Source organism: Panthera tigris, chromosome B1 (genome assembly GCF_018350195.1).
Source record: "Panthera tigris isolate Pti1 chromosome B1, P.tigris_Pti1_mat1.1, whole genome shotgun sequence".
NCBI classification, from domain to species: Eukaryota; Metazoa; Chordata; class Mammalia; order Carnivora; family Felidae; genus Panthera; species Panthera tigris.
In genome coordinates, this window is record NC_056663.1 from 49,086,402 (window position 1) to 49,109,831 (window position 23,430).

The 23,430-nt window shown below is 37.1% G+C and overlaps 1 protein-coding gene across 3 annotated transcripts in view; it reads right to left on the reverse strand.

Annotated features, from left to right (window-relative positions):
* Nucleotides 1-947: 947 nt before the first annotated feature.
* PBK (PDZ binding kinase) overlaps nucleotides 948-23,430 on the reverse strand; it is a 28,229-nt gene continuing 5,746 nt past the window's right edge. For all 3 annotated transcript variants that reach the window (XM_007097105.3, XM_042983524.1, XM_042983525.1), the window contains exons 3-8: nucleotides 18,973-19,066; nucleotides 13,388-13,530; nucleotides 12,689-12,858; nucleotides 10,640-10,769; nucleotides 2,727-2,906; nucleotides 948-1,895 (exon numbers count right to left, since the gene is read on the reverse strand). In XM_007097105.3, the coding sequence (XP_007097167.1) occupies nucleotides 1,696-1,895; nucleotides 2,727-2,906; nucleotides 10,640-10,769; nucleotides 12,689-12,858; nucleotides 13,388-13,530; nucleotides 18,973-19,066 (917 nt within the window). In that variant the 3' untranslated portion in view covers nucleotides 948-1,695. The remainder of the gene's footprint in view (nucleotides 1,896-2,726; nucleotides 2,907-10,639; nucleotides 10,770-12,688; nucleotides 12,859-13,387; nucleotides 13,531-18,972; nucleotides 19,067-23,430) is intronic.

The window sequence follows — 23,430 nt, forward strand, 5'->3', positions numbered from 1 at the left end:
CGACTGAGCCATCCAGGAACCCCCCAAGGTGATTTAAAAAAAAAAATAAGATTTATTGTCAAATTGGCTAACATACAGTGTGTAAAGCATGCTCTTGGTTTTTGGGGGTAGATTCCCACGGTTCATCACTTACATACAACACCCAGTGCTCATCCCAACAATTGCCCTCCTCAATGCCCATCACCCATTTCCCCCTCTCCCCCACCACCCTCAGTTTGTCCTCTGTATTTAAGAGTCTCTTACGGTTTGCCTCCCTCCCTGCTTGTAACTTTTTTTTTCTTCCCTTCCCCCATGGTCTTCTGTTAAGTTCCTTAAGGTCCACATGAGTGAAAACATGATCTTTCTCTGACTTATTTCACTTAGCATACCTTTCAGCTCCGTCCATGTTGTTGCAAATGGCAAGATTTCATTCTTTTTGATCACCAAGTAATATTCCATTGTATATATATATGCCACATCTTCTTTATCCATTCATCAGTTGATGGACATTTAGGCTCTTTCCATAGTTTGGCTATTGTTGAAAGTGCTGCTATAAACACTGGGGTACAAGTGCCCCTATGTATCAGCACTCCTGTATCCCTTGGGTAAATTCCTAACCGTGCTATTGTTGGGTCATAGGGTAGATCTATTTGTAATTTTTTGAGGAACCTCCACACTGTTTTCCAGAGCAGCTGCACCAGTTTGCATTCCCACCAACAATGCAAAAGGTTCCCGTTTCTCCACATTGCTTCCCACAGTCAAGTCTGGGTGTATCACCTGGAGTCACAGGGACAATTCATTAACTAAAAATTCCCAGGTGGCTTCTGTGGCACACAGATGGAAGATCCTGATCCAAATCATCACCTTCATTTCAGATTAACAAATGAGGGCACAAGAGAGAAACAAACCTACCACATTCACTCAACACACCTAATGACACTCAAATTAATGAAATCTAAAACAAGACACCTGGTAACTACAGTCTCCTTTATTCTATATCATTCTATTAGTTTTATTATTTTTACACCAGAACTGTGATATGCTTAAGGTATAGATTAAACAAAAAATAAAAAAGGGATCTCAATACAGAAAATACATTTAATAAATAAAGCAAAAGCCAAAGATCGGGGGAGACCCAAGAGCGCAAAACAAGCCTTAACCAAAAATGTCTGGAAATACCCAAGGAGCTAGTCTTTTGAGCCATTTCTCGTGGCTTCCAGTGACCATATTTAATAAGGAGCACATCAGCCCAAAAAGGCCAGCAAAAAGGTTAATGGTTTAAAAGATAAGCAAAAGTAGACTTAAGTTGTACTGTGCAAAGTGCTTTCAACAGATCCATTAAAAATAAAGAATATGTGAGAAACACAATATGTGAGTGATGGTCACTCAATCCAAATCAATGTTAGACATACAGTTTACAGCATTTTATTACTGCTAGTGTTTTAAATCTGTATGTATGTACAAATCCAAATATTTGAGTAGCTAGTTTCTTAAACTTTCTAGAAAACCTACTACAATCTCAAATGCTTATCATCATAAGCATGGTAAGAAATATTGTAACTGTTCAAGTGTTAACTAGGTGCTACGGTCCTAAGACAGGCCACTTCCAAAAAGCCTAATAACTATGGATTATCACAGTAACTATATATTACAGTAAACAGAACAGTTATACACATGAGCCATCTGGAAAGCTCAGCAGTCATGAATATGAGGTGATCACTGGACATCCATTTCCAAAGCTTCCACGATGTGTGCGGCAGAAGGGCGATCCTTAGGGTCTTCATTAGTGCATACAGAGAAGAGTTCAATTACTTTCTGGTACGTTTCATCCAGCTCTTCCATATTAACGGGTGGCCTTGTCCCCAAAGCTGCATAGTAGGCTTCATCATCAAAGTCACTTTCATCAAAAGTTTTATCTGCTCGTGAAGGCATTGGAGATTGAAACAAACAAAATAACTTTTAAGTCATGGAAAAGCTTAGCAACTGCTCAAACTCACCCTCCCAAAACAAGATCTCCTCGTCCACTATGTTTTCGGTATGCACAGGCCATCTCTTCAATTATCCTGCCGTGGTGAAGATTAGATACTGTCACGGTTTATAGGTTACAACCCCCACCCTCTTACTGTGATAGCTTTCCAATCTTTTCCTTAGACTGTAGTGGCAGGATTCTCACACAGAGTCGTGACATGGAGGCTTTTCTTTCCAGGAAGCAACTTTATTCGTGCCGGCATGGCTCAGTGGGGCTCGTACCCGAAGAACTGAGCCCCGAACGCCACGTGGCATAGTTTTTTTATGTTTTCTATTTCTTTGTCTCCCATATACGGTAACACACAAACATGCGGTCTGATTGAGTGGTCTCATGTTACAAGGTCATGAGGGATGTTGTCACATATGCATGCAGCCAGGTTGCCTTGAGGTTTTTTGGTTTTGTTTTTTTTTTTTATTTTCTTAGGGAGGGGACCCTACCACAAGACAAGAGGAACTTTTAAGGAAACGTTTTGCTCTATAGGATTTTCTCAATTTATCTCCCTATTATCAATTAAGCTACAACTCATTTATATGAGAGAAAACTGAGATAGCACCAAGTTAGTCAGTAGTAATATAATCCACATCTCATGCCACTACCACTAAATCAAACAACATCTGTTTTAAGTTTCAATGTAATAGATAAAATATAATTTTATAAGCTAATCTTTAGTTCAAACTGAATAGACTGGGATTTATGTTTAAAAAATATGTGGCTATACCTTCATCATCATCATCATCATCTGGAAGATTAATGTGTGGAATAGATAAAGTCATCATTTCCCACAGAGTCAGGCCAAAGGCAAATATGTCTGCCTTGTCAGTAATAATACCATTCTCTTCCAAAGCTTCCTTGGGTTTCCAAGGCTCGGTGCCAATGTAACAGGCCTCGGGGTCAGTCACTGAAATGAGTACAAGTAAGTCGGTCATAAGGGCAAGCATTAGAAATCACTAAGAAAGGCAAGCAACCCAAAGAAAAATGGGCAAATGATTTAGCAGGTAGTTTTAAAGGTTAAGAAATGTAGACAGTAAACACGAAAATACACTCAATCTCATTAGTAAGAATTACTTTTTCCTTATCAGATTGTTAAATATTAAAAAGCTAGTCAGTTGGCAAGGGTGTAGAGAAATAGCAATTCTCTTAGGAGGGGGCAGGAATACAGAGAGACTGTGGATGTCAAGAGCACAGACTCCGGAGCCAGACTGCCTTGCCTGGGTTTAAAGGCATTTGCGAGTTGTGTGACTGTGAACAGATCAATGCATCTCTGTGCTCCAGCTTCTCCATTTTCAAACCATACTGTCATCAGGCAGAGAGAAGTACCATTTCTCTGCTTCTGTAATTGCTATGTCAGGGGAAAGGATAAGGGTCAAATCACACATTGGCTCTGAAAGCTTCTGCCCAGGAATGACATAGGCCTACTCATATTTCCATTTCCTTCTTCCTTCCCTCCCTTCCTCCCTTCCTTTCTCCCTCTCACATTAATAAAGACAGAACAAATGGGAGGAGGGAGAGGGAAAAATGAGAATCTCGCACTCAGGAAACCAAAGAGCCAGTAGACAAGCACTCATTAATTCATTCATTCAACATTCTCGGGGGGGGGGGGTACATCTAATAAGTACACTCTGAAGACAGAGTGAGAACGAAGAAGCCAGACTGGGGCAGCACCCAGCATCGGGTGGCAAGGATGAAAGATGTCTCTATGAGAGCCTTTTCACTTACACCAGCTTTCGGACAGTACACATTGGAAGGCAGTCATGTCCAGTATAAGCTCCCTGAAGGTTTTCCCCCATCCCACCTTGTACCTAAGAGGCACCTAATAGAATGCCTGACTAGGTAAGAGTCTAGACATGGTCGACAAGGGCAGTGAGTCTGGTGATAAGGTTAAGGAGTCAGTCATACCTCATTCTATGTTGGTCAAATTCCTACAGGGATGTACCACACCAAATAGCTTTCTAGAGCTCAGGATCTAATACATCACCTCCAATTGGAGATGCCAGCCAAGTGCATTTCCTATATGCCGGTGGATATTTGCCCAAGCGTGAGATTAGAATTTAAACATAATGGACGTGGTTCCCCCACATATGTTACTGATCAAGACTGCTTCTCTGTGAAGATGGATTGTTCTGACAAAAGTCTGGTGTGATCATCAACTGATGGTTGACTCATTCTTTTTTGTCAATACAGAAACGACGGATATTTTATTGCCCTTTGCTACATTCAAAAAGGATAAGCAGACATTACCTGATTTAGTTCTCATGGTCATTATGCCAAACTGAAAAATAATTAAACTGGAGCTTCTCCTCATTCTTCAATTCTTAGCCGAAACATTATTTATTTAGGAAGGCCTTTCTCAACATCTAGGCTGTGTTAAGTGGCACTGTCGTGTTTATATAATCCCTTCTATCATAACAGTCATTATGCTGTACATTATTCAAGAGCAGCTTGCTGTCCTAGATTATGAACAGTAAAAGGGTTAAGAACTGAAAAAAACAGAAGAGGAAGGAGAACGTCCAAGTATATTCTACAGGGTGCCTGGGTGGCTCAGTCAGTTGAGCATCCAACTTTGGCTCAAGTCATGATCTCGCAGTTCGTGAGTTCAAGCCCCATGTCGGGCTCTGTGCTAACAGCTTAGAGCCTGAAGTCTGCTTCAAGTTCTGATTCTTCCTCCCTCTGCCCCTCCCTCGCTCATGTTCTGTCTGTCTCTCTCCCTCTCAAAAATAAACATTAAAAAAAAAATTCAAATGTATTCTACAAGGTCAGCATTGTCCTGATACCAAAACTAGATAAAGACACTACAAAAACAAAAAACAAAAACAAAAAAACCCAATAAAACTACCAGCCAATATCCCTGATGAACATATATGTAAAAATCCTCAATAAAATATTGGCAAACTGCATACAATGGTATAATTAAAAGGATCCTTCACCATAATCAATGGATTTTATTCCAGGGATGCAAAGACGGTTTAAGATTGATAAATCAATCAATGTGATTAACCATACCAACAAAACAAAGGATAAAAATCATATGATCATCTTGAGGCACCTGGGTTGCTCAGTCGGTTAAAAGTGTCTGACTCTCCATTTTGGCTCAGGTCGTGATCTCACAGTCCGTGAGATCAGATCAAGCCTTGTGTTGGGTTCTGAGCTGACAGCACAAAGCCTGTCTGGGATTCTTTCTCTCCTTTTTTCTCTGTCCCTCCCCTATTTGCATATGTGTGCTCTCTCTCTCTCTCAAAATAAATAAACTTAAAAAAAAATCATATGATCATCTCAAAAGACGCAGAAAAGGCTTTTGACAAAATTTGACATCTGTTCATGATGAAAATTCATAAAACAAAGTGGGTTTAGAGGAAATATACCTCAACATAATAAAGGCCATAAATGGAAAACCACAGCTAACATCAGTCTCGATGAAAAACTGAGAACTTTTCCTCTAAGATCAGGAACAATGTAAGGATGTCCACTTGTGCCACTTTTATTCAACATAGTACTAGAAGTCCAAGCCATTGTAATCAGACAAGAAAAAAAAAAATAAAAGACATCCAACTTAGTAAGGAAGAAGTAAGCTGCAGATGAGATGATGCTTTGCACAGAAAACCCTAAAGACTCCACCAAAAACCCATTAGAAGTAATAAATGAATACAGTAAAGTTTCAGGATATAAAATTAATATACAGAAATCTGTTGCTCTCTATATACTAAGTGTATGTATATATATATATATAACAAAGTAGAAAAAGAAATTAAGAAAACAATTCCAGGGGCGCCTGGGTGGTTCAGTTAAGTGTCCAACTTCAGTTCAGGTCATGATCTCACAGTTTCTAAGTTTGAGCCCTGCATTGGGTTCTCTGCTGTCAGTGCAGAGCCTGCTTCAGATCCTCTGTTTGCCTATCTCCCTGCCCCTCCCCAGCTCACTCTCTCTCTCAAAAATAAACATTAAAAAAATTTTTTTAAAAGAAAATCATTTTAAATCATTTTAAAAATCATCATTAAAGACAAACAAAAAGCAGAAACCAGACCTACCTACAAATTCAGAGAACTGATGGTTGCCAGAGGGGAGAGGGATGCGGGGCATGGGCAAAATGAGTGAAAGGGAGATACAGTTTCCAGTTATGGAAAGAATAAGTCATAGGGATGAAAGTTACAGCATAGCATTGTATGGTGACAGATGGTAGCTACACTTGGGAAAGCATAGCGTAATGTGTAGGTTTATCATACACCTGAAACTAACATAATATTGTGTGCTAACTATAATTAAATCAAACTATAATCAATTAATTAAAATCAATAAAAAAATAACATACAAAAATTCTTAAGAAAGGGTAAGGACTGTGTCTATCCTATTTTCCTCTATATTCATAATACCTCGCACAGTGCTTGGCCATACTAAGTATTAACAATATTTGTTAAATAATCTAGAGATAACCACTGTTAAAACTGGGCTTGTCACAGCACACCTTATATTATAGTTGTGAAACATGGGAATATACCACCTACTGAAACACAAAACTTAAAAATAACTTGTAAAGAGGCGCCAGGGTGGCTCAGTTGGTTAAGCATCCAACTTCAGCTCAGGTCATGATCTCGCAGTCTGTGAGATCAAACCCTGCGTTGGGCTCTGTGCTGACAGCTCAGAGCCTGGAGCCTGCCTCATATCCTGTGTCTCCCTCTCTACCTCTCCTCCACTCACAATCTGTCTCTCAAAAATGAGTAAATGTTAAAAAGAAAAAAAAAGAAAAGAAAAAGAAAACTTTTAAAGATTTAGGTGTATTTTTTCCCAAACTTTTCTTAATGTGTACATATTTAAGTGCTATTTTACGATCTGTTCATCTCACTCAATATATCTGGATATACCATTCCTACAAATATAAACCTGTATCATTTTAATAACATTCTATTGTTTGGTGGTACAATAAATTAAACCACCCCTTACTGGTGGACATTCGCCTAAAGTTTTGCATAGTCTATTCTGCTACAATGTATATTTTTATAAGTTAGTACATACACAATTCAGTAAAAAAAGATTAATTTCTCTCCCAGCACCTGTTATTTTTAAAGTGCTTAGGAGTAAACTTCCTCATAAAGAGAAAGCCTTAGCCCAAGAGAAAAAAGAAGAGAACTGCCTTCTCTTAATGCATGGCTGGTTTAGTCAGCTATGCTGACTATAAGCATATATTGATGAAGCAGAGAGTGCTGGTAAAGGAGCTGCAGAGACATTTCCCCCAGGCTTACACATGTGTTTTTGAGAAAGCCAGATCAAGTTTTTAATTAAAAGTATGTATTGAAAATAAATGCCCTCAAATATACACCTTCAAGGAAGCACAAACCCAGGGTTTATGGCTTCGCAGGATGGGCTGATGCTGGGCACCAGTGAAGATTTCACGTGTTATTATTTTTATCAGGATAGTTATCGTTTTCGTTACTGCTGTGTTTTCAACACTGCATGAGTTTTGATTCTTCTGTCTTAACTCTATTTCTTCTACAAGCCTAAGTCTCTTGGTTTTGCAGAAATTAATATATCGGATTACTATAAAAAATGTCTGCAGTGCCCAATTATTTTTTGGAATATGTTCTTGGGAATGAATTATAGGATCAAAGGGCATTTTGAAAGGTTTTTTTTTGTTTTGTTTTGTTTTTTAAATATAGATTTCCAAATTGCCCTCTGAAAAGACTGTACCATTTTAGCAGTTACCAGTGCTGTTCATCAAGTAGGTCATACTCTCCCCCCATCTGGACACAAAGATGGATGCACTTTTTGGCCTGTCAAGGTTGGATGGAGCCATCTGACTTGTTCTGGTCAGTGAGTTGTGAAAGAAGTGCCTTGTGTCATTTCTAATCTGGGGTATTTAATTGTTAGTGCAAGACTTGTGGAGCAGCACTTTCCAACAGAACTTTCTGTGGTAATAAAAATGTTCCATATCTGCATTGTCCCAATATGGTAGGCACTAACCACAGGCAGCTACTGAGCACTTGAAAAGTGGCTAGGGTGGCTGAGGAAATCAATTTTTAAACTTTTCAAATATTTATTAATTTCAATAACTGTATGTAGCTAGTGGCTACTGTACTGCACAGCTCTGGAGCCTTTTTACCCTCCATATGTACAGTGACAGCAGTGTTCCGTATAGCGGATGTTCTAGCCGCTTAGGTCCTAAAAATGAGAAACATAGCCATAATGGATCTGTAGCTTGAAAAAGCTGTGGTTGCTTTAAGCCACTGAAGTTTTTGAGGGTGTATGCTACCACAGCAAAACTTATCCTAACCTGAATGATACCTGATATGATACTGAATGATAACCTAAATTGCAACTTCTACTTAGCGTATGAGAGTACATGTTAAGCTAATTTGGAAGTCAGCCAAAGACAAATACATGATTTCACTCATGTGTGGAATTTGAGAAACAAAACAGATGAACATGGGGGAAGGGGAGGAAAAATAAGATAAAGACAGAGAGGAGACAAACCATTAGAGACTCTTAAATACAGAGAACAAAACTGAGGGTTGCTGGTGGGGTGTTGGGCGGGGATGGGCTAGATGGGTGATAGGCATTAAGGAGGGCACTTGTTAGGAAGAGTACTGGGTGTTAGATGTAATAATGAATCACTAAATCCTACTCCTGAAAAAATAACATAACATAAAATGGTTTCTAGTTTTAGTGTCCTTAAGCCCAATTTTAATGAATTATTTACCTGTAATTTTTTTCACTACTCTTTTTTAACATTTTAAAATCCTAATCCTCACATCTTAATCCTACAAGGATTAGACTGAGAATGGAAAATAGCTTTATTTTTTCTAAAATGTCCACACATCATCATTTACTGATTCAACTACTTCTTTCTCAATACTACTAAACGTCAGTGTTATATAATAAATTTGATATATTTGGGACTACTTGACTCCTTACATTTTTCTGCCTATTTTGGCAGGAATATCACTGCTTTCACTACTGTGGCTTTATAATACTTAACATCACCTCAGGAAAATTCCCATTCATCATTCTTTCACAAAATTTTCATGGTTATGTTTGAACATGTATCAAGGTTGAACTTCACATGTTTACAAACCATGAACTTTGACATGTTCAAAAATAAAACAGATCATGTTGGGATAATGCAGAATTTATGGATTTATTCATTCACTTCTGCTTTCTGTCTCTAAGGCTTCAATTATTTTTTTACCTGATGTGAATTCAGAACTCAAACTTAGTTTCATAAAGGTTAAATAATGAAAATGTTTTGCTTTGAGTAGTATTGACCATATCAAATAGGTTTTGATTTTCTAAATACAGTATAGCTGGAATTTGATTTCAGCTAAGAATTATTTACAAATATTTTAAATTCTTAAAAAATGTGGGTGTTTTGTTTCCAATTGTGTCACTAATTTCTAGATTTGCAGCACTGAGGACAAGGTAATCTCAGGTTCTCGTAACTTTATGTGCGTTCAGGTTTAATAAATACTTGGATGCGTAGAGATTCACCTTATTATCTACTCAGATATTCTACATCTTAGTTTTGTCTATTTGACCTACTAAGGATTGAGAAAATTATGCCAAAAATATCTTACTTGCATCCTGTTTCATAATTTCTCCTTTATTTTCGAAAGTTTCAACTTGGTAGCAGTTATATAGCCTAAAGGCTCATAACAGTCCTATCTTTATGAATGAATACAGACATCTTTATAAAGTCACTCTATTCATCTTGGCTTTTTTCTTCACTTAACTCGCTGATTTTTACTAGAAATTAAAGTGTACAAAAGTTCTGGGGCGCCTGGGTGGCTCAGTTGGTTGAGCGTCTGACTTCGGCTCAGGTCATATCTCACGGTTTTTGAGTTCGAGCCCGCATCGGGCTCTGTGCTGATGGCTCGGAATCTGGAGCCTGCTTCAGATTCTGTGTCTCCCTCTTTCTCTGCCTCTACCCTGCTCGTGCTCTCTCTCTCGAAAATAAATAAACATAAAAAAAAAAAGCGTACAAAAGTTCTAAACAGCATTCATTAACCTTCATTTTACCACATACTCATATGAAGAAGCACATTTAAATGTTATTTATTAAATAACATGTTTAAAGCAGGGACCTTCTTTATGATGCTGGCTCTTGGTTCTTACCAAGATCTTAAATTCGCTGAGAATGGTCAGTATTTATATCAGAGAAGAAGGAGTCGAGAATGGTCAGTATTTACATCAGAGAAGGAGTCGGGGCAGGCCAAAGGGCAAGCAGCAGAAGATCTAGCTTTATTAGCACCCCTCTCTCCTTCTTCCACCCATTTCTTCTTCTACCAGTTTCCCCAATCTTAACATTATGCGAAACTAAATGAGTTCCTTTATAAAACCTTATTAAAACTGTTTTCTACTCCCAGATCTTTTACCACATAAAAATCCCAAGCCAGGTTAGAAATAGTTCCTAAAGTTATCTTCAGTTAAAGTATATTAATAAAAATGCAATAATTTATATTGGTGTGACAAAGCAGGGGGCTGGAGGCTGGGTGGAAGAGAGACAGGAAAGGAGTGGTATTATTTATTGTATACTTTTTATACATAGTTTTTAATTTTAAGTATATAAACTTATTACCTATTTAAATATGTAAAAATTAGAAACCTAAAAATTGCATAAAAATAAAGTTAAAAAAAAATACTACTTACCAGTCATATTTTCATCCAGTGGTAGAGAGACTCCTACATCACAGATTTTAATTGTTTCAAAATCACCTTTAATTACAACATTTGAGGACTTTATGTCTCCATGAAGCAGTTTCTTTTCTTGGTGTAGATACTAAAACAGTTGAAATTTAATACATATGAGCAAATATATAAACTGATAAAAATATAGGATAACCTTCAAACAAAAATAACAACTTGAACTCCCTTCCTGAACTGCAGGATTGTATCTGTTCATCATTTCAAACTATCTGAAGTCAGACCAGGGAACATCCTTTGTTACCATAGTCCGCCATACTGACCAGACCTAAAGGAGTCTTTGAAAATCAATGTCCATTTATAGGTAAGCTAACTTTTTTATTTTCAAACTCATCTCATACTTGTCTATTAGAAGAAGACACTGCAGCTTTAAAAATATACCACAACTGGAGCACCTGGGTGGCTCAGTCAGTCATGATCTCATGGTTCGTGAGATTGAGCCCCCCAACAGGCTCTAAGGCGGGGTGGGGAGTCTGCTTGGGATTCTCTCTCTCCCTCTCTCTGCCCCTCCCCTGCTCATGGCTCTCTCTCTCTAAATAATACAAATATATTTTTAAAAATACACCAAATTTTCCTTGAGGCTAGTCATTTTTAGAAGTAAATTTGGGATCTTCACAATGAGGCACACTTTTCTCAAATGACTGAGGTGATGCAGAACAGATGACTAAGGGCTACACAGAGGTCACAAGCAGAAGAGGAAGCAGAAGTGTAATCTAAGACTAAATTTTGTTTTACACATCAACTCTTTCTTAGTAATGTTACTCACCCATAATCAAAAATAATCTTGCTACACTGTTATTTGTTCATCAGCATCTGAGCATCTACTCTGTGAGCTGGGTTTGAAAATACTGCAGAGACAATTTTTGGTATGTATCTTGGAACACTTACTGTGCTTAATTTATTATTTTTCTAAAAGTTTACTTATTTATTTTGAAAGAGAGGGAGAGAGGGAGAGAGAGTGCAAGTGAGCTGGGGAGGGCCAGAGAGAGAGGGACAGAAAGAATCCCAAGCAGGCTCCACACTGTCAGTACGGAGCCCGACATGGGGCTTGATCTCACGATCTGGGAGTTCATGACCTGGGCTGAAATCAAGAGTCAGATGCTTAACCGACTGAGCCACCCAGGTGCCCCAAAACTAATACAATTATTTTTTTCTTTTATTTATTTTTTAAAGAATATAATTTATTGTCAAATTGGCTTACATACTAACTCCTAACATGCGACTTTGATATCAGTATCAATCATGATCCACTTTTGAGTCATTCAATGGTGTTTTAGAACCAGCATTACTTCTGTTTGGTTATTAGGATAAATAATTCTTTTCCCGGGGTTCCTGGGTGGTTCAGTCAGTTAAGTGTCCAACTCTTGATCTCGCTCAGGTCATGATCTCAACACTTGTGAGTTCAAGCCCCAAGTCAGGCTCCTCACTGACAACATGGGGCCTGCTCTGGATTCTGTCTTCCCCTCTCTCTGCTCCTCCCCTGCTCTCTCTTGCACTCTCTCTCTAAAAATATATAAATAAACTTTAAAACAAAAGTTTTCCTTCTTTACACAGTATCTATCAAAAGTCACAACAATTTATTTGCATAACATTGAGAGAGCTTTTTTCATTTAACCCACACATGTAAACTGATGTTCAAAACTTAACATCCCACAAGACAATTTTAAGAGGTTTATTTACATGAAAGAAGGGTTAGGCTGCACCCCCAGGAATAATTACTAAATTTGTGTTAAACTGATTAATCCTTTTAACTACACCTAACACAAGATCTCTATAAACAAAACTACCTGGGTTGGGTTATTTCAGGCTACGTAAAGGCTTCAAACAATACTTTGCTGATCAAAACAAGGAAATAGTGCACTATGCAATATGTGAGTTTGTAAAGACTTTAACTTAAGGCAACTACCTCTTTTGGGGAAAAAAAAAAAAATCCCACCTTGTAATTAGGTATATAAAGTCCCACAGAAGTCATTTAAAATATAATGGCATGGTTACCTTTAACCCTTTCGCCATGTTCAAAGCAACTTTTAAAATTATGGCTGCTGGAAAAGGATCTTGGCTGTCTTTATTTCGTTCTTCTATTAAGTCATTTAAAGACTTTTCCCCTCCATATTCCATAGCAAGACACAGACTACCATCACTGGCTTCAGTGAAAGCACGATAACCTTAAAGAAAACAGGATATTTTCTTACTAGAATAGGGAAGAACAACTGTATTTATGTTTTTTTACAGTGATCAAAAACATGTCTGGAGTAACACTGACAAAATACAATGAAACCACTATTTATGAAACTAATTCAGTAGATATAATTTAAAATGACTTCAGTGCTTGCCAACAGTATTGCAAATTAAAATATTTTTAAATGAAATGCTCTATGCCTTCCTAAATATAATGGTTTCACCAGTCTTAATTATATTAGAAAATAAGGAAATTCTCTAAATAAGATCATTGTATATTCCTGAATTCTTTACAGTGCCACCATCATAATGACTATATTTATTCCCATGAAATTTTAAATATATATAAACATTACAAATATTACATAATAATTTATATTCTAAAACAGTCACAATAATTTGATTCTTGCCAAACTCCACCATCATCTTCATTTTTATTAGTGAAACTGGTTAAGAGATTATATACACAGTTTCTGAATAAACACACATACTGCTACGAAATAAATTTAAACTTACCTACAATGTTTGGATGATGGAGGTTTTTCAAAATCTTAGCTTCATCTATTAGCCTCTTTTGATACATACTTTGATAATGATCATTACATCTAGGGTTAATCTTTTTCACAGCCCAAGGAGAATGAGACAAACCTCTTGGAGATCTTTAAAAAATAATCAAAAATTATATAGAAAGAATAAGAACCACAATGTATTTCAAATGACTAGGAAGAACTTACACATTTTGAAAAGAGCTCAATAATAATTTGTTTTAAACATTTTCAAAAAATATTTTCAACTATCAACACCTCTGCTCCATATCCTTTTTAATGGAAGATATCTAGCTGATATATCTGTTAATTATAAGAGGAGTCTGACATCTATTGCTGAAAGGGATGGGTTAAAAAGAGGCAATTAGAAGGAAAAAGATGGAATGTTATAAATTTTAAACTTCAAAATTATTATACTATTTTCTAATTTTTCCATTCCAGCATGTCAGACTACCAACTACTTATCAAACATTTAACTATATGTACCACAGGCAAGTTACAGAATGGTAAATAATAAACATTAATGTCCAAGAAATTTAAAGAAGAGATGTACAAAAAACATGTGACTCATACATGATCACGCAAAGAATAACAGATTGTTCTTAACCAACAAATATTGTGTCCCTACACTAGCCAGTCCATCCTATACTGTTCACCATCTACTCAAAAGACGTATGTTTAAGGAGATAATAAACATACAAATGAGAAAAAAATATAAAGTGTCTATTTTCTAGGAAGATACAGCCATTTTAAGAATATTTAAGGTGTAAACATTTTGAAGTCTAAATAAATAGGTAAAACAAAGTCAGGGAAAAGTTTACCTGATAAAGTAGGTAGTTATTTATGGGTACAGCAAATTAACAAGGACAAAGTATATGCGACATATGGGCACAAAAGCTAATGAAAGAGCCTCAGAAGTTAGAGATAAAAAGTTTAACAATAGGAAGATAAAACAATAGACGGAGCCAAGAACCTACTTAGCTTTTTACTACTTCATGAACACAGCTCTATGATCACAGGACCTTTTTTCTCTCTTTTTTTAAATCAAAAAAACATGCACTTAAAGGATTGTTAGATTTAACTTACATACATCTATCATACACAAGTTTATCCGAACTATTCTTAAACCTCCAGTTTTAGATAACAACAGTATTTGAAGATGACCTCTTCCATATCATTTTATTATGAAAAATATATTTTTCAGGGTGCCTGGGTGGCTCAGTCTGTTAAACGCCCATCTCCTGATATCGGCTCAGGTTGTTGTGATCTCTTGGTCCTGAGATCGAGCTCCACTGCAATGACAGTGCAGAGCCTTCTTGGGATTCTCTCTTTCCCTCTCTCTCCGCCCTTCCCCTGCTGGTGTGTGCTCGCACTCTCTCAAAATAAACTTAAAAATATGAAAAATAATACACCACGATTTTACTTGAGGCTAGTCATTTTTAGAAATAAATTTGGAATCTTCACAATGAGGCACATGCACACTCTCTCTCAAAATAAATAAACATTAAAAAAAAAGAAAAATATGTATTTCAAGTTTCAAAGGGTACCCCTCAACTCGAGTGTTTAGAATTCAGTGAACAGGGGCACCTGGGTGGCTCAGTCAGTTAAGCATCCAACTTTGGCTCAGGTCATGATCTCCTGGTTCATGGGTTCAAGCCCCATGTTGGGCTCTGTGCTGACAGCTCAGAGCCTGGAGCCTGTTTCAGATTCTGTGTCTCTCTCTCTCTCTCTGCCCCTCTCCTGATCACTCTGTGTCTCTCTCTCTCAAAAATACATAAACATTAAAAAAATTTTAGAATTCAGTGAACAATTCCATCTTTGCCTTTTCCATAACATATCTCAATCTACAGACATATATATGAAATCTGAATAAAATATTTTGCCAAACTATATGTTGGTTTGTTGAAAAGATAAAACAGGCAGATCTTTAATGAGATCGCAGTAGGAAAAAAGATAAAAAAAGACCCGAACAATAATACTGTTAACAAAAACAGCCACAGATTTGTCAGAGATACAAAAATATGTGAATAAATACAACTTTTACCTCAATAAAATTAAAAGACAAAATGGACAAATTTCTAAGAAAACATAATCAAGAGTTTATAATATCCTTGTAACAAATAGTAAGCCTAAATAATTTTACAAGTGAGTTTATTAAACTTTCAAGGAAGCTATCGTTCCATCTTACATAAACTGTTCCAGGGAATAGAAAGAAAGGGGACTATGAATTTAGTATAACCTTAATAAACAAATCAAACAGGGACAGCGAAAATGGAAAATCACAAGCCAATTCCACTTAAATCATATCTGTAAAACTCCTAAAGAGCAAAATGAAGCCAGCAGTTTTATTAAAAAATAGTAATATATCACAACTAAGTTAATTTAGGAATGCAAATTTGATTTAACATAAAAAAATATAGACTTCTAGATTAAAATGATAGCTTGAAACTACACATATGATTTTGATACCTCCCAAGCCCCACTAAAATAAAAGCAAATGGGTATATTAAGACCTATATCCAAATAATGCAGAGGAGACAACACATTTCTGGAAGCTTGGAAAAAAGATTAAAGTAACTGACTTAACAGGCCCAGTGAACTTCCTGAAAGTTACTTAAAAAGCAGGGGCGCCTGGGTGGCTCGGTCAGTTAAGCGTCCGACTTCGGCTCAGGTCATGATCTCACGGTCCGTGAGTTCGAGGCCCGTGTCGGGCTCTGTGCTGACCGCTCAGAGCCTGGAACCTGTCTCAGATTCTGTGTCTCCCTCTCTCTCTGCCCCTCCCTTGTTCATGATCTGTCTCTCTCTGTCTCAAAAATAAATAAACGTTAAAAAAAAAAAATTAAAAAAAAAAAAGCAGATGAATTCCTAGATGCCCTCCCCAATTCTGTATCACTAGCAGTTGTCCACCTCCTAATCCCCCGGCTTCTGAAGACTGGAGACTGGCTTTGGAAGGGATAAAGGCAGAGGGTCTTTAACTGAGTTTAGTACTGGCACAGTTGAGAACCTGTGAACCACACGAGGAAAGGGTAATTCATGGCCAGATGCACACTAAATGCTCAATGTGTTTTCACATGTGTATATTAATATCCAGATCCAGATCCAGAGCGCTTATAGCACCCTCAAAAGACTTAGGATGCCATTTTAGAATGGAAAACTTTCAGATAGTTCATTAAAAACAAGACAGACAAGGGCACCTGGGTGGCTCAGTCAACTAAGCATCTGACTTTGGCTCAGGTCATGATCTCATGGTCTGCGGGTTTGAGCCCCGTTTCAGGTTCTGCTGATGGCTCAGAGCCTGGGGCCTGCTTTGGATTCTGTGTCTCCCTCTCTCTACCCCTCCCCCACTCATGCTCTGTCTCTGTTTCTCTCAAAAATAAACATTAAAAAAATTAAAAAAAAAAAGAGACAAAAATGAAAAAATAGACATATCAGAAGATGAGGTTGGAGAAATCTCCCAGAAAACAGGGCAAAAAGACAGAGAGAAAAAAGAACCCCCCCCCAAAAAAAAAAGGTAGATAATAGGAATTCCTGATAGAGAAGAGAATGGGGGGTAGGGGGGAAAGGTGGTAAAAACTATCAACAAAGTAATTTAAAAAATAGTATCTTAAAATTTAAGAGTAGGAATTTTCAGATTCCAAGAGGTCCATACCCATGTATGTCATTGTGAAATTTCAGGAACACTGGTGACAAACAGATCATACAAGGTTCTAGGACAGTGGGAGGGACAGATTACATAAAACAGATCATATAAAAATCTTCAGAAATGTCAAGAGCACCACTATAAGCTAATAAACAATGGAGCAATGCCCCCGAAATTCTAGAGGAAAATTATTTCCAGAGGAGAATTGTGATCCAGAAAAACAAAAAGGGCCATTCAAGTACATGGGTAAGATGAAAACATTTTCAAAAATGCAAATTCTCAAAAATCTATTTCCTGTGCATCTTTTCATGGGGAGCTACTAATGCCCTCAATCAAAATGAAATGTAAACCAAGAAACAGTAAGATGTAAGATACAGAAAAACAGGATCCGATTCACTAGAGAAGTAAAGGAAATGTCCAGGTTCCCAGTAAAAGAAAATCCCAGGTTGACAGGGCCACATTAGGAGTGGTATGGTCAGGCAGTGAGGGCTATTTTTCAGTATCAACAATGTGAAGCTTTCTAATTAAGTCTCTCATACATAGAACTTTGTTGGCAACACAGTTTACATTTAAGGACATTTTTTTAAAAGGGGGAAAAACGAGACTAACCATGAACCTGTGAGAAATGTTTTCCTTTCAAAATAGTTTGGACAAGAGTTTTTAGACACTAAAGAATGTCCAGAAAACAAATAGCACAGAAACACACAAAGAAGGTGTTTAAACTGCAAAAATTCTTCAAGAATAGCCACTTATATATAATTCCTATGTTATTCTCAATTCATTATCTTTAAAAAAAATTTTTTTTAACATGTATCTATTTTTGAGAGACAGAGACAGAGCACGAGCAGGGTAGAAGCAGAGAGAGAGGGAGACACAGAATCTGAAGCAGGCTCCAGGCTCTGAGCTGGCAGCACAGAGCCCCAAGCGGGGCTCAAACTCATGAACCATGAGATCATGACCTGAGCCGAAGTTGGATGCTTAACTGACTGAGCCACCCAGGCGGCCCTCAATTCATTAGCTTTTTACTGAAGAAAGCATTTCTATTTGGAAACAACATAAACCTGGATGAAGCTAAGGATACGGTGGAAGTCAGGCTAATTCTAAGAATGCATTAAGGAATATATATTGACCTAAGTTGTTTGCCACTTAAGAAACATGAAACTAGGTACAGAGTAATGAGTCAAAGAAAAAAATTTTTTTGTTTTAAGTTTATTTTTTTATTGAGAGAGAGTGGAGAAGAGCAGAGACAGAGGGAGAGACAGAATCCCAAGCAGGCTCCGGAGCCTTGACAAGGGGCTCGATCCCACAAACTGTGAGATCATAACCTGAGCAGAAATCAATAGTCAGACGCTTAATCGACTGAGCCTCCCAGGCGCCCCTACAGAAACAATTTTTTTAAGAATGTGTTTGTTGACACTTATAATTTCATTTTTCTTCTAACACAAATGTCCTGCTTTAAAATCCTGTATATACCCTTCTCACTTAACAACGATATAAGAAATAAAAAACTTTACTTCTTTAAATGAGAGCATCTTGAGAAGTCCACTCTCCAAACAGAGATAAGCAGTCACTGACATCCCCCAATATTAGCATCCTTGCTGAGATTTTCTTATTGAGAATCCTGCATTGTTACCATACAGGAACCCCTTTCCTCTATCCCTTTCCCTTCCCACACAAGCCAGCGAAAAATTGTAAATTACTTCTTTAGTAACCCATCACCAGGAAGTTAGGAGAAAAGTATACCAGGAAAAACTCTTGACAAATTATAAAATGTTCTAGGACTGGAATATAGCGGTCAGATAAGATCAGGAACATACCTCAAATCAAAATATTTAAATTTTCATATTCTTCTTTGTCTCCAAGTACAGTGCAACTATATTTCATGTGAAAAGGTTAATCTGGAATGTTATACTCACCTTTTCATAAGGTAGACATTTACCCCAGTACCAAAGCCAAGCTTCTGCATAAATGGAGAGGCAGGAATATTTATACATGGAGTTGAACATAGTGCTGATGTCAGAAAGAAAAATTAAAATAGAAAGTAAATGTTTGAAAAGACCTCTACACAAGCATCCTAATATTTTCAACATATGAGTATTAATTGGCATAGTCTTTTGGAGAGCAATCTGATACTATTATCTACCCTAATTTTAAATGGATAGCCTTTGACTATGTCTACTTTTGGAGCCCTATCTTATGGCAACACCGAAGCAGAGGTCAGCAAACAGCCTATTTTTGTTTGGCCCACAAGCTAAGATTTATTCTTAGATTATAAAAGTGTTGTGAAGAAATAAAGAAGAATATGAGGGGTGCCTGGCTGGCTCAGTCAGTAGAGCATGCAACTCTTGATCTCGGGGTTGTGAGTTCGAGCCTCATGTTTGGTGTAGAGATTACTTAGAAATAAAAGAGTCCATAGAGTCCCTATGTGGCCCACAAAGCCTGAACTATTTACTGTATGCTATCTGCCAATGATTGAAAGACATCATAGACACACATGCATGCACACATATATATTTGAATACTGGGGATCTGATTTTGTGACTGCAAAAAACAAACAAAACATCTAAGTAGTCATCACTAGAGTCATAATTATACTATATTTGTATTACAGAGCATGATACAGTCATTAAAAAAGACGAGATAGAGGAGTCCTACTTTTGTTCGTGAACAATTGAACAATCTTCTCATCATGAACAATTAAAAAACTTGATACAAGTTTTCAGACATTTGACAACAAATGTCTGAGAGAAGAAAAACAAATGAGGTAAGGCCTAGCACTGCCCTAACTTATTGTTTGAAGGCACTTTCTGGGCTGCAGCACAAAGAAATAGAGCCCAGAAATCTTAATCAAATTTAGAAGATGGAGATCAGGGGTCAAGGAGGCCTAAGAAGCTAGAATTTGTGGAGCAGGGAACTACAGGGAGCCACAAAATGAGAGAGAAAGCTCCAGAGAGCTGAAAAGAGGTCTCCCTTTGTGTGTTTGGTTATCTGACATACGATGAATAGAACATCCCAAAGTCAAGAAAAGCACCAAATGCAAGCAGTAGACTCAATGACAGTCAGAGATCACACAGGTCTAGGAATAGTTCTCTCACCATCAGCCAGAGTGTGGTAACTCTGTAACACACAGGGTATTGATTAAAGTCCTCTAAATGGTCACAATTTAATAGTATAGCTATATTTTAGCCCAAGGAAAAGGTTTAGAATAAAGCTTCAAAGCCTCAAAAGAAATAAGCTAATAATGTGCAGGTAACTGGACCATAACAAAATCACACACCCTTGCAAGGAACAAGAAAATATAGCCCTCAACAATGTAAAATGTCCAGCAGCCGAAAAAAATTACCAGGCATGAAAGGAGAAAGATAATCCATACCAGGAGAAAAATAAACCAATAGAAATATACCATAAAATGACAGTAACGGAGACTTCGGAGGTTAAGAACCTTAAAATATAAATCTTAAAAAAATATACTCAGTAATGTAAAGGAAAATGTGAGAACGAGCAAAGAAGATGTAAAAAAAAACAAAAACAAAAACAAAAAAAACCTCATGGGACTTCAAGGAATAAAAAATACAATGGATAAGAATAACATCATCTTAGAGGAGAAAGTAACTGAATTTTAAGACAAAGCAACAAAAACTACCAAGATGAAGCACAGAAAAAAAAAAAAGATTAGGAAAAATATACAGGGGTGTCTGGGTAGCTCAGTCAGTTAAATTTCTGACTCGTGATTTCAGCTCAGGTCTCGATCTCACAGTTGTGAGATGGAGTCCCCTGTCAGGCTCCTTGCTGTGTGTGGAGCCTGCTTGAGCTTCTCTCTCTCCCTCTGCCCCTCCCCTGCTCGCACATGCTCTCGTGTGTGTTCATACTCTCTCTGTGTAAAAATAGTAAAAATAAAGGAAAAATATAAAGAAATCACCAGTGAGCTATTAGACAATAGCAAAATGGATTTAATCCAATCACAGGGAATTACATTAAAGGTAAATAGTCTAAACAGTGTTGTCCAATAGAACGCTCTGTCATGATGGAAATATTCTGTATCTGTGTTGTCCACTATGGTAGTCACTAGCATATGTGGTTACTGAGCACTTGAAAAGTAGTACAACTGAGGAACTAAATTTGTAATTGTATTTAATTTCAATTCATTTGAACCTAAATTAAACAAAAAAAAATTTTTTTTTTAATGTTTATTCATTTTTGAGAGACAGAGAGAGTGTGAGCGGGAGAGGGGCAGAGAGAGAGGGACACACAGAATCTGAGGCAGGCTCCAGGCTCTGAGCTGTCAGTACAGAGCCCTACGCGGGGCTTGAAGCCACAAATGGGGAGACCATGACCTGAGCTGAAGTTGGATGCTTAACGAATCGAGCCACCCAGGCGCCCCATTTGAACCTAAATTTAAATCAGCACATATGGCTAATGACTAAACAGTCCTATTAAGGGTAGAAGTTTTCAGAATGGATATAAGCAAAACAAGACATAATTACATGCTGTCTATAATAAACTTACTTTAAATAGAAAAACACAGACAGGTTAAAAGTAAAAAGTTGGAAAACATATGCTTCAAACACTAATCAAAATTAAACCGGATTGGTTCTATTACTATCACATAAAGTGAACTTGAAACAGTACAACACTGGATAAAGAAAGACATTTCATAATAGTAAAGGGGTAAATCATCAGGGGTGCCTGGGTGGCTCAGTCGGTTGAGCGTCCAACTTTGGCTCAGGTCATGATCTCACGGTTCATGGGTTCGAGCCCCGCATTGGGCTCTGCTGCCAGCTCAGACCCGGGAGCCTGCTTCAAGTTCTGTGTCTCCCTCTCTCTCTCTGTGCCCCTCACCCACTCATGCTCTCTGTCTCTCTCTCAAAAATGAATAAACGTTAAAAAAATTTTTTTAATTAAAAAAAGGGGTAAATCATCAAAAGAAATAACCATCCTAAATGTATAGGTGTCTAGCAACAAGCTTCAAAATACATAAAGTAACCACTGATAGAACTCAAAAGTAAATAAATCCACAATTGTAGGTGGAGACACCTCTCTCAGTAAGAGAATAAATAAAATCAGTAAAGATACAGAAGATGAACGAAACAACCTAAGTAAATCAACCAGCTTGACCTAAATGATATTCATGGAACACTGTACCTAACAGCAGAAAGTATGATCTTTTCAAGTGCCTGAAACATTCACCAAAATAGATAAACGTCAAGTCAAGAAAGAAAATGTAAAATACAAGTATCAGACATGTAAAAGGAGATATCACCACAGACCCTACTGACATTAGGAGGGTAATAAGGTATTAAGAGTATATCATGGATAACAGTTTGACAACTTGAAAGTGAAAAAATTTTATGAAAAACACTAACAAAGCTTACACAAGAAGAAATAAATGATTTGAAGAGCCCTATACCTACTAACCGTGAAGGCACAGTTAAAATTTTCCTCCTAAGAAAACTTCAGGCCACATGGCTTTACTATCAGTAAAGGAAGAAAACCAGTTAAGGAAAAACTATCATTCTACATACACTCTTAAAGAAGAAAGAAACACTTTCCACCTTACTTTATGAATATAGAATACGCTGATACCAAAATCAGAAAGATATTCCAAAAACAGACGCCTACAGCCCAATATCCCTTATGAACATAGAAAATATTAGCAAACTGACTGAAGCAATGTATAAAATACATCATGACCAAACTGGCTTTACCCCAGGAATGAAAGGTTGGTTTAACATTTGAAAATTAACATAATTTACCACCTTGAAAACTAAAAAAGCAAAATATCCCAATAGATTCTGAAACAGTTCTTGACAAAGTCAACATCCATTCATAATAACCCTCAACCTGATGAAGGAGAATAGAAGAAAATAAAAGTAAATCCCTCAACCTGATAAAGGATAACTATGAAAAACCAAAATCTAACTTCACTAGGAACAAGCAAGTATCCACTTGCACCTCTTCTATTAAAAAATATACTAGAGCCAGTGACATAAAGAAAGAAAAAGGAAATAAAATACAGACTGGTAAAGAAAAAAAGTAACACTGTATTTATTTATCTAAGACAGTACCTACTATGTATATAATAGCCTCAGCAATCTCTAAAAAAGCTAATAGAATAAGTGACTTTAGCATGGTTTCAGGATACTATTTGTTGAAAAGATTACCCTTTATCCACTGAATTGCCTTAGAAAATATCTTTCCCTCCCAGGAGCACTGCATGTATGAGAAGAGGAAAGATAAAGTAGTTCCTTAATGGTTCAAATTGATTCTTCACCAGGGAGAACCTCCAAATCTATTAGGAGGTCAACAAAATTAGCCAAAAGATGGCCAAACCCTGGCCTACAAAATAAGTCTTGTTAAAATCAACTTTATAAAGA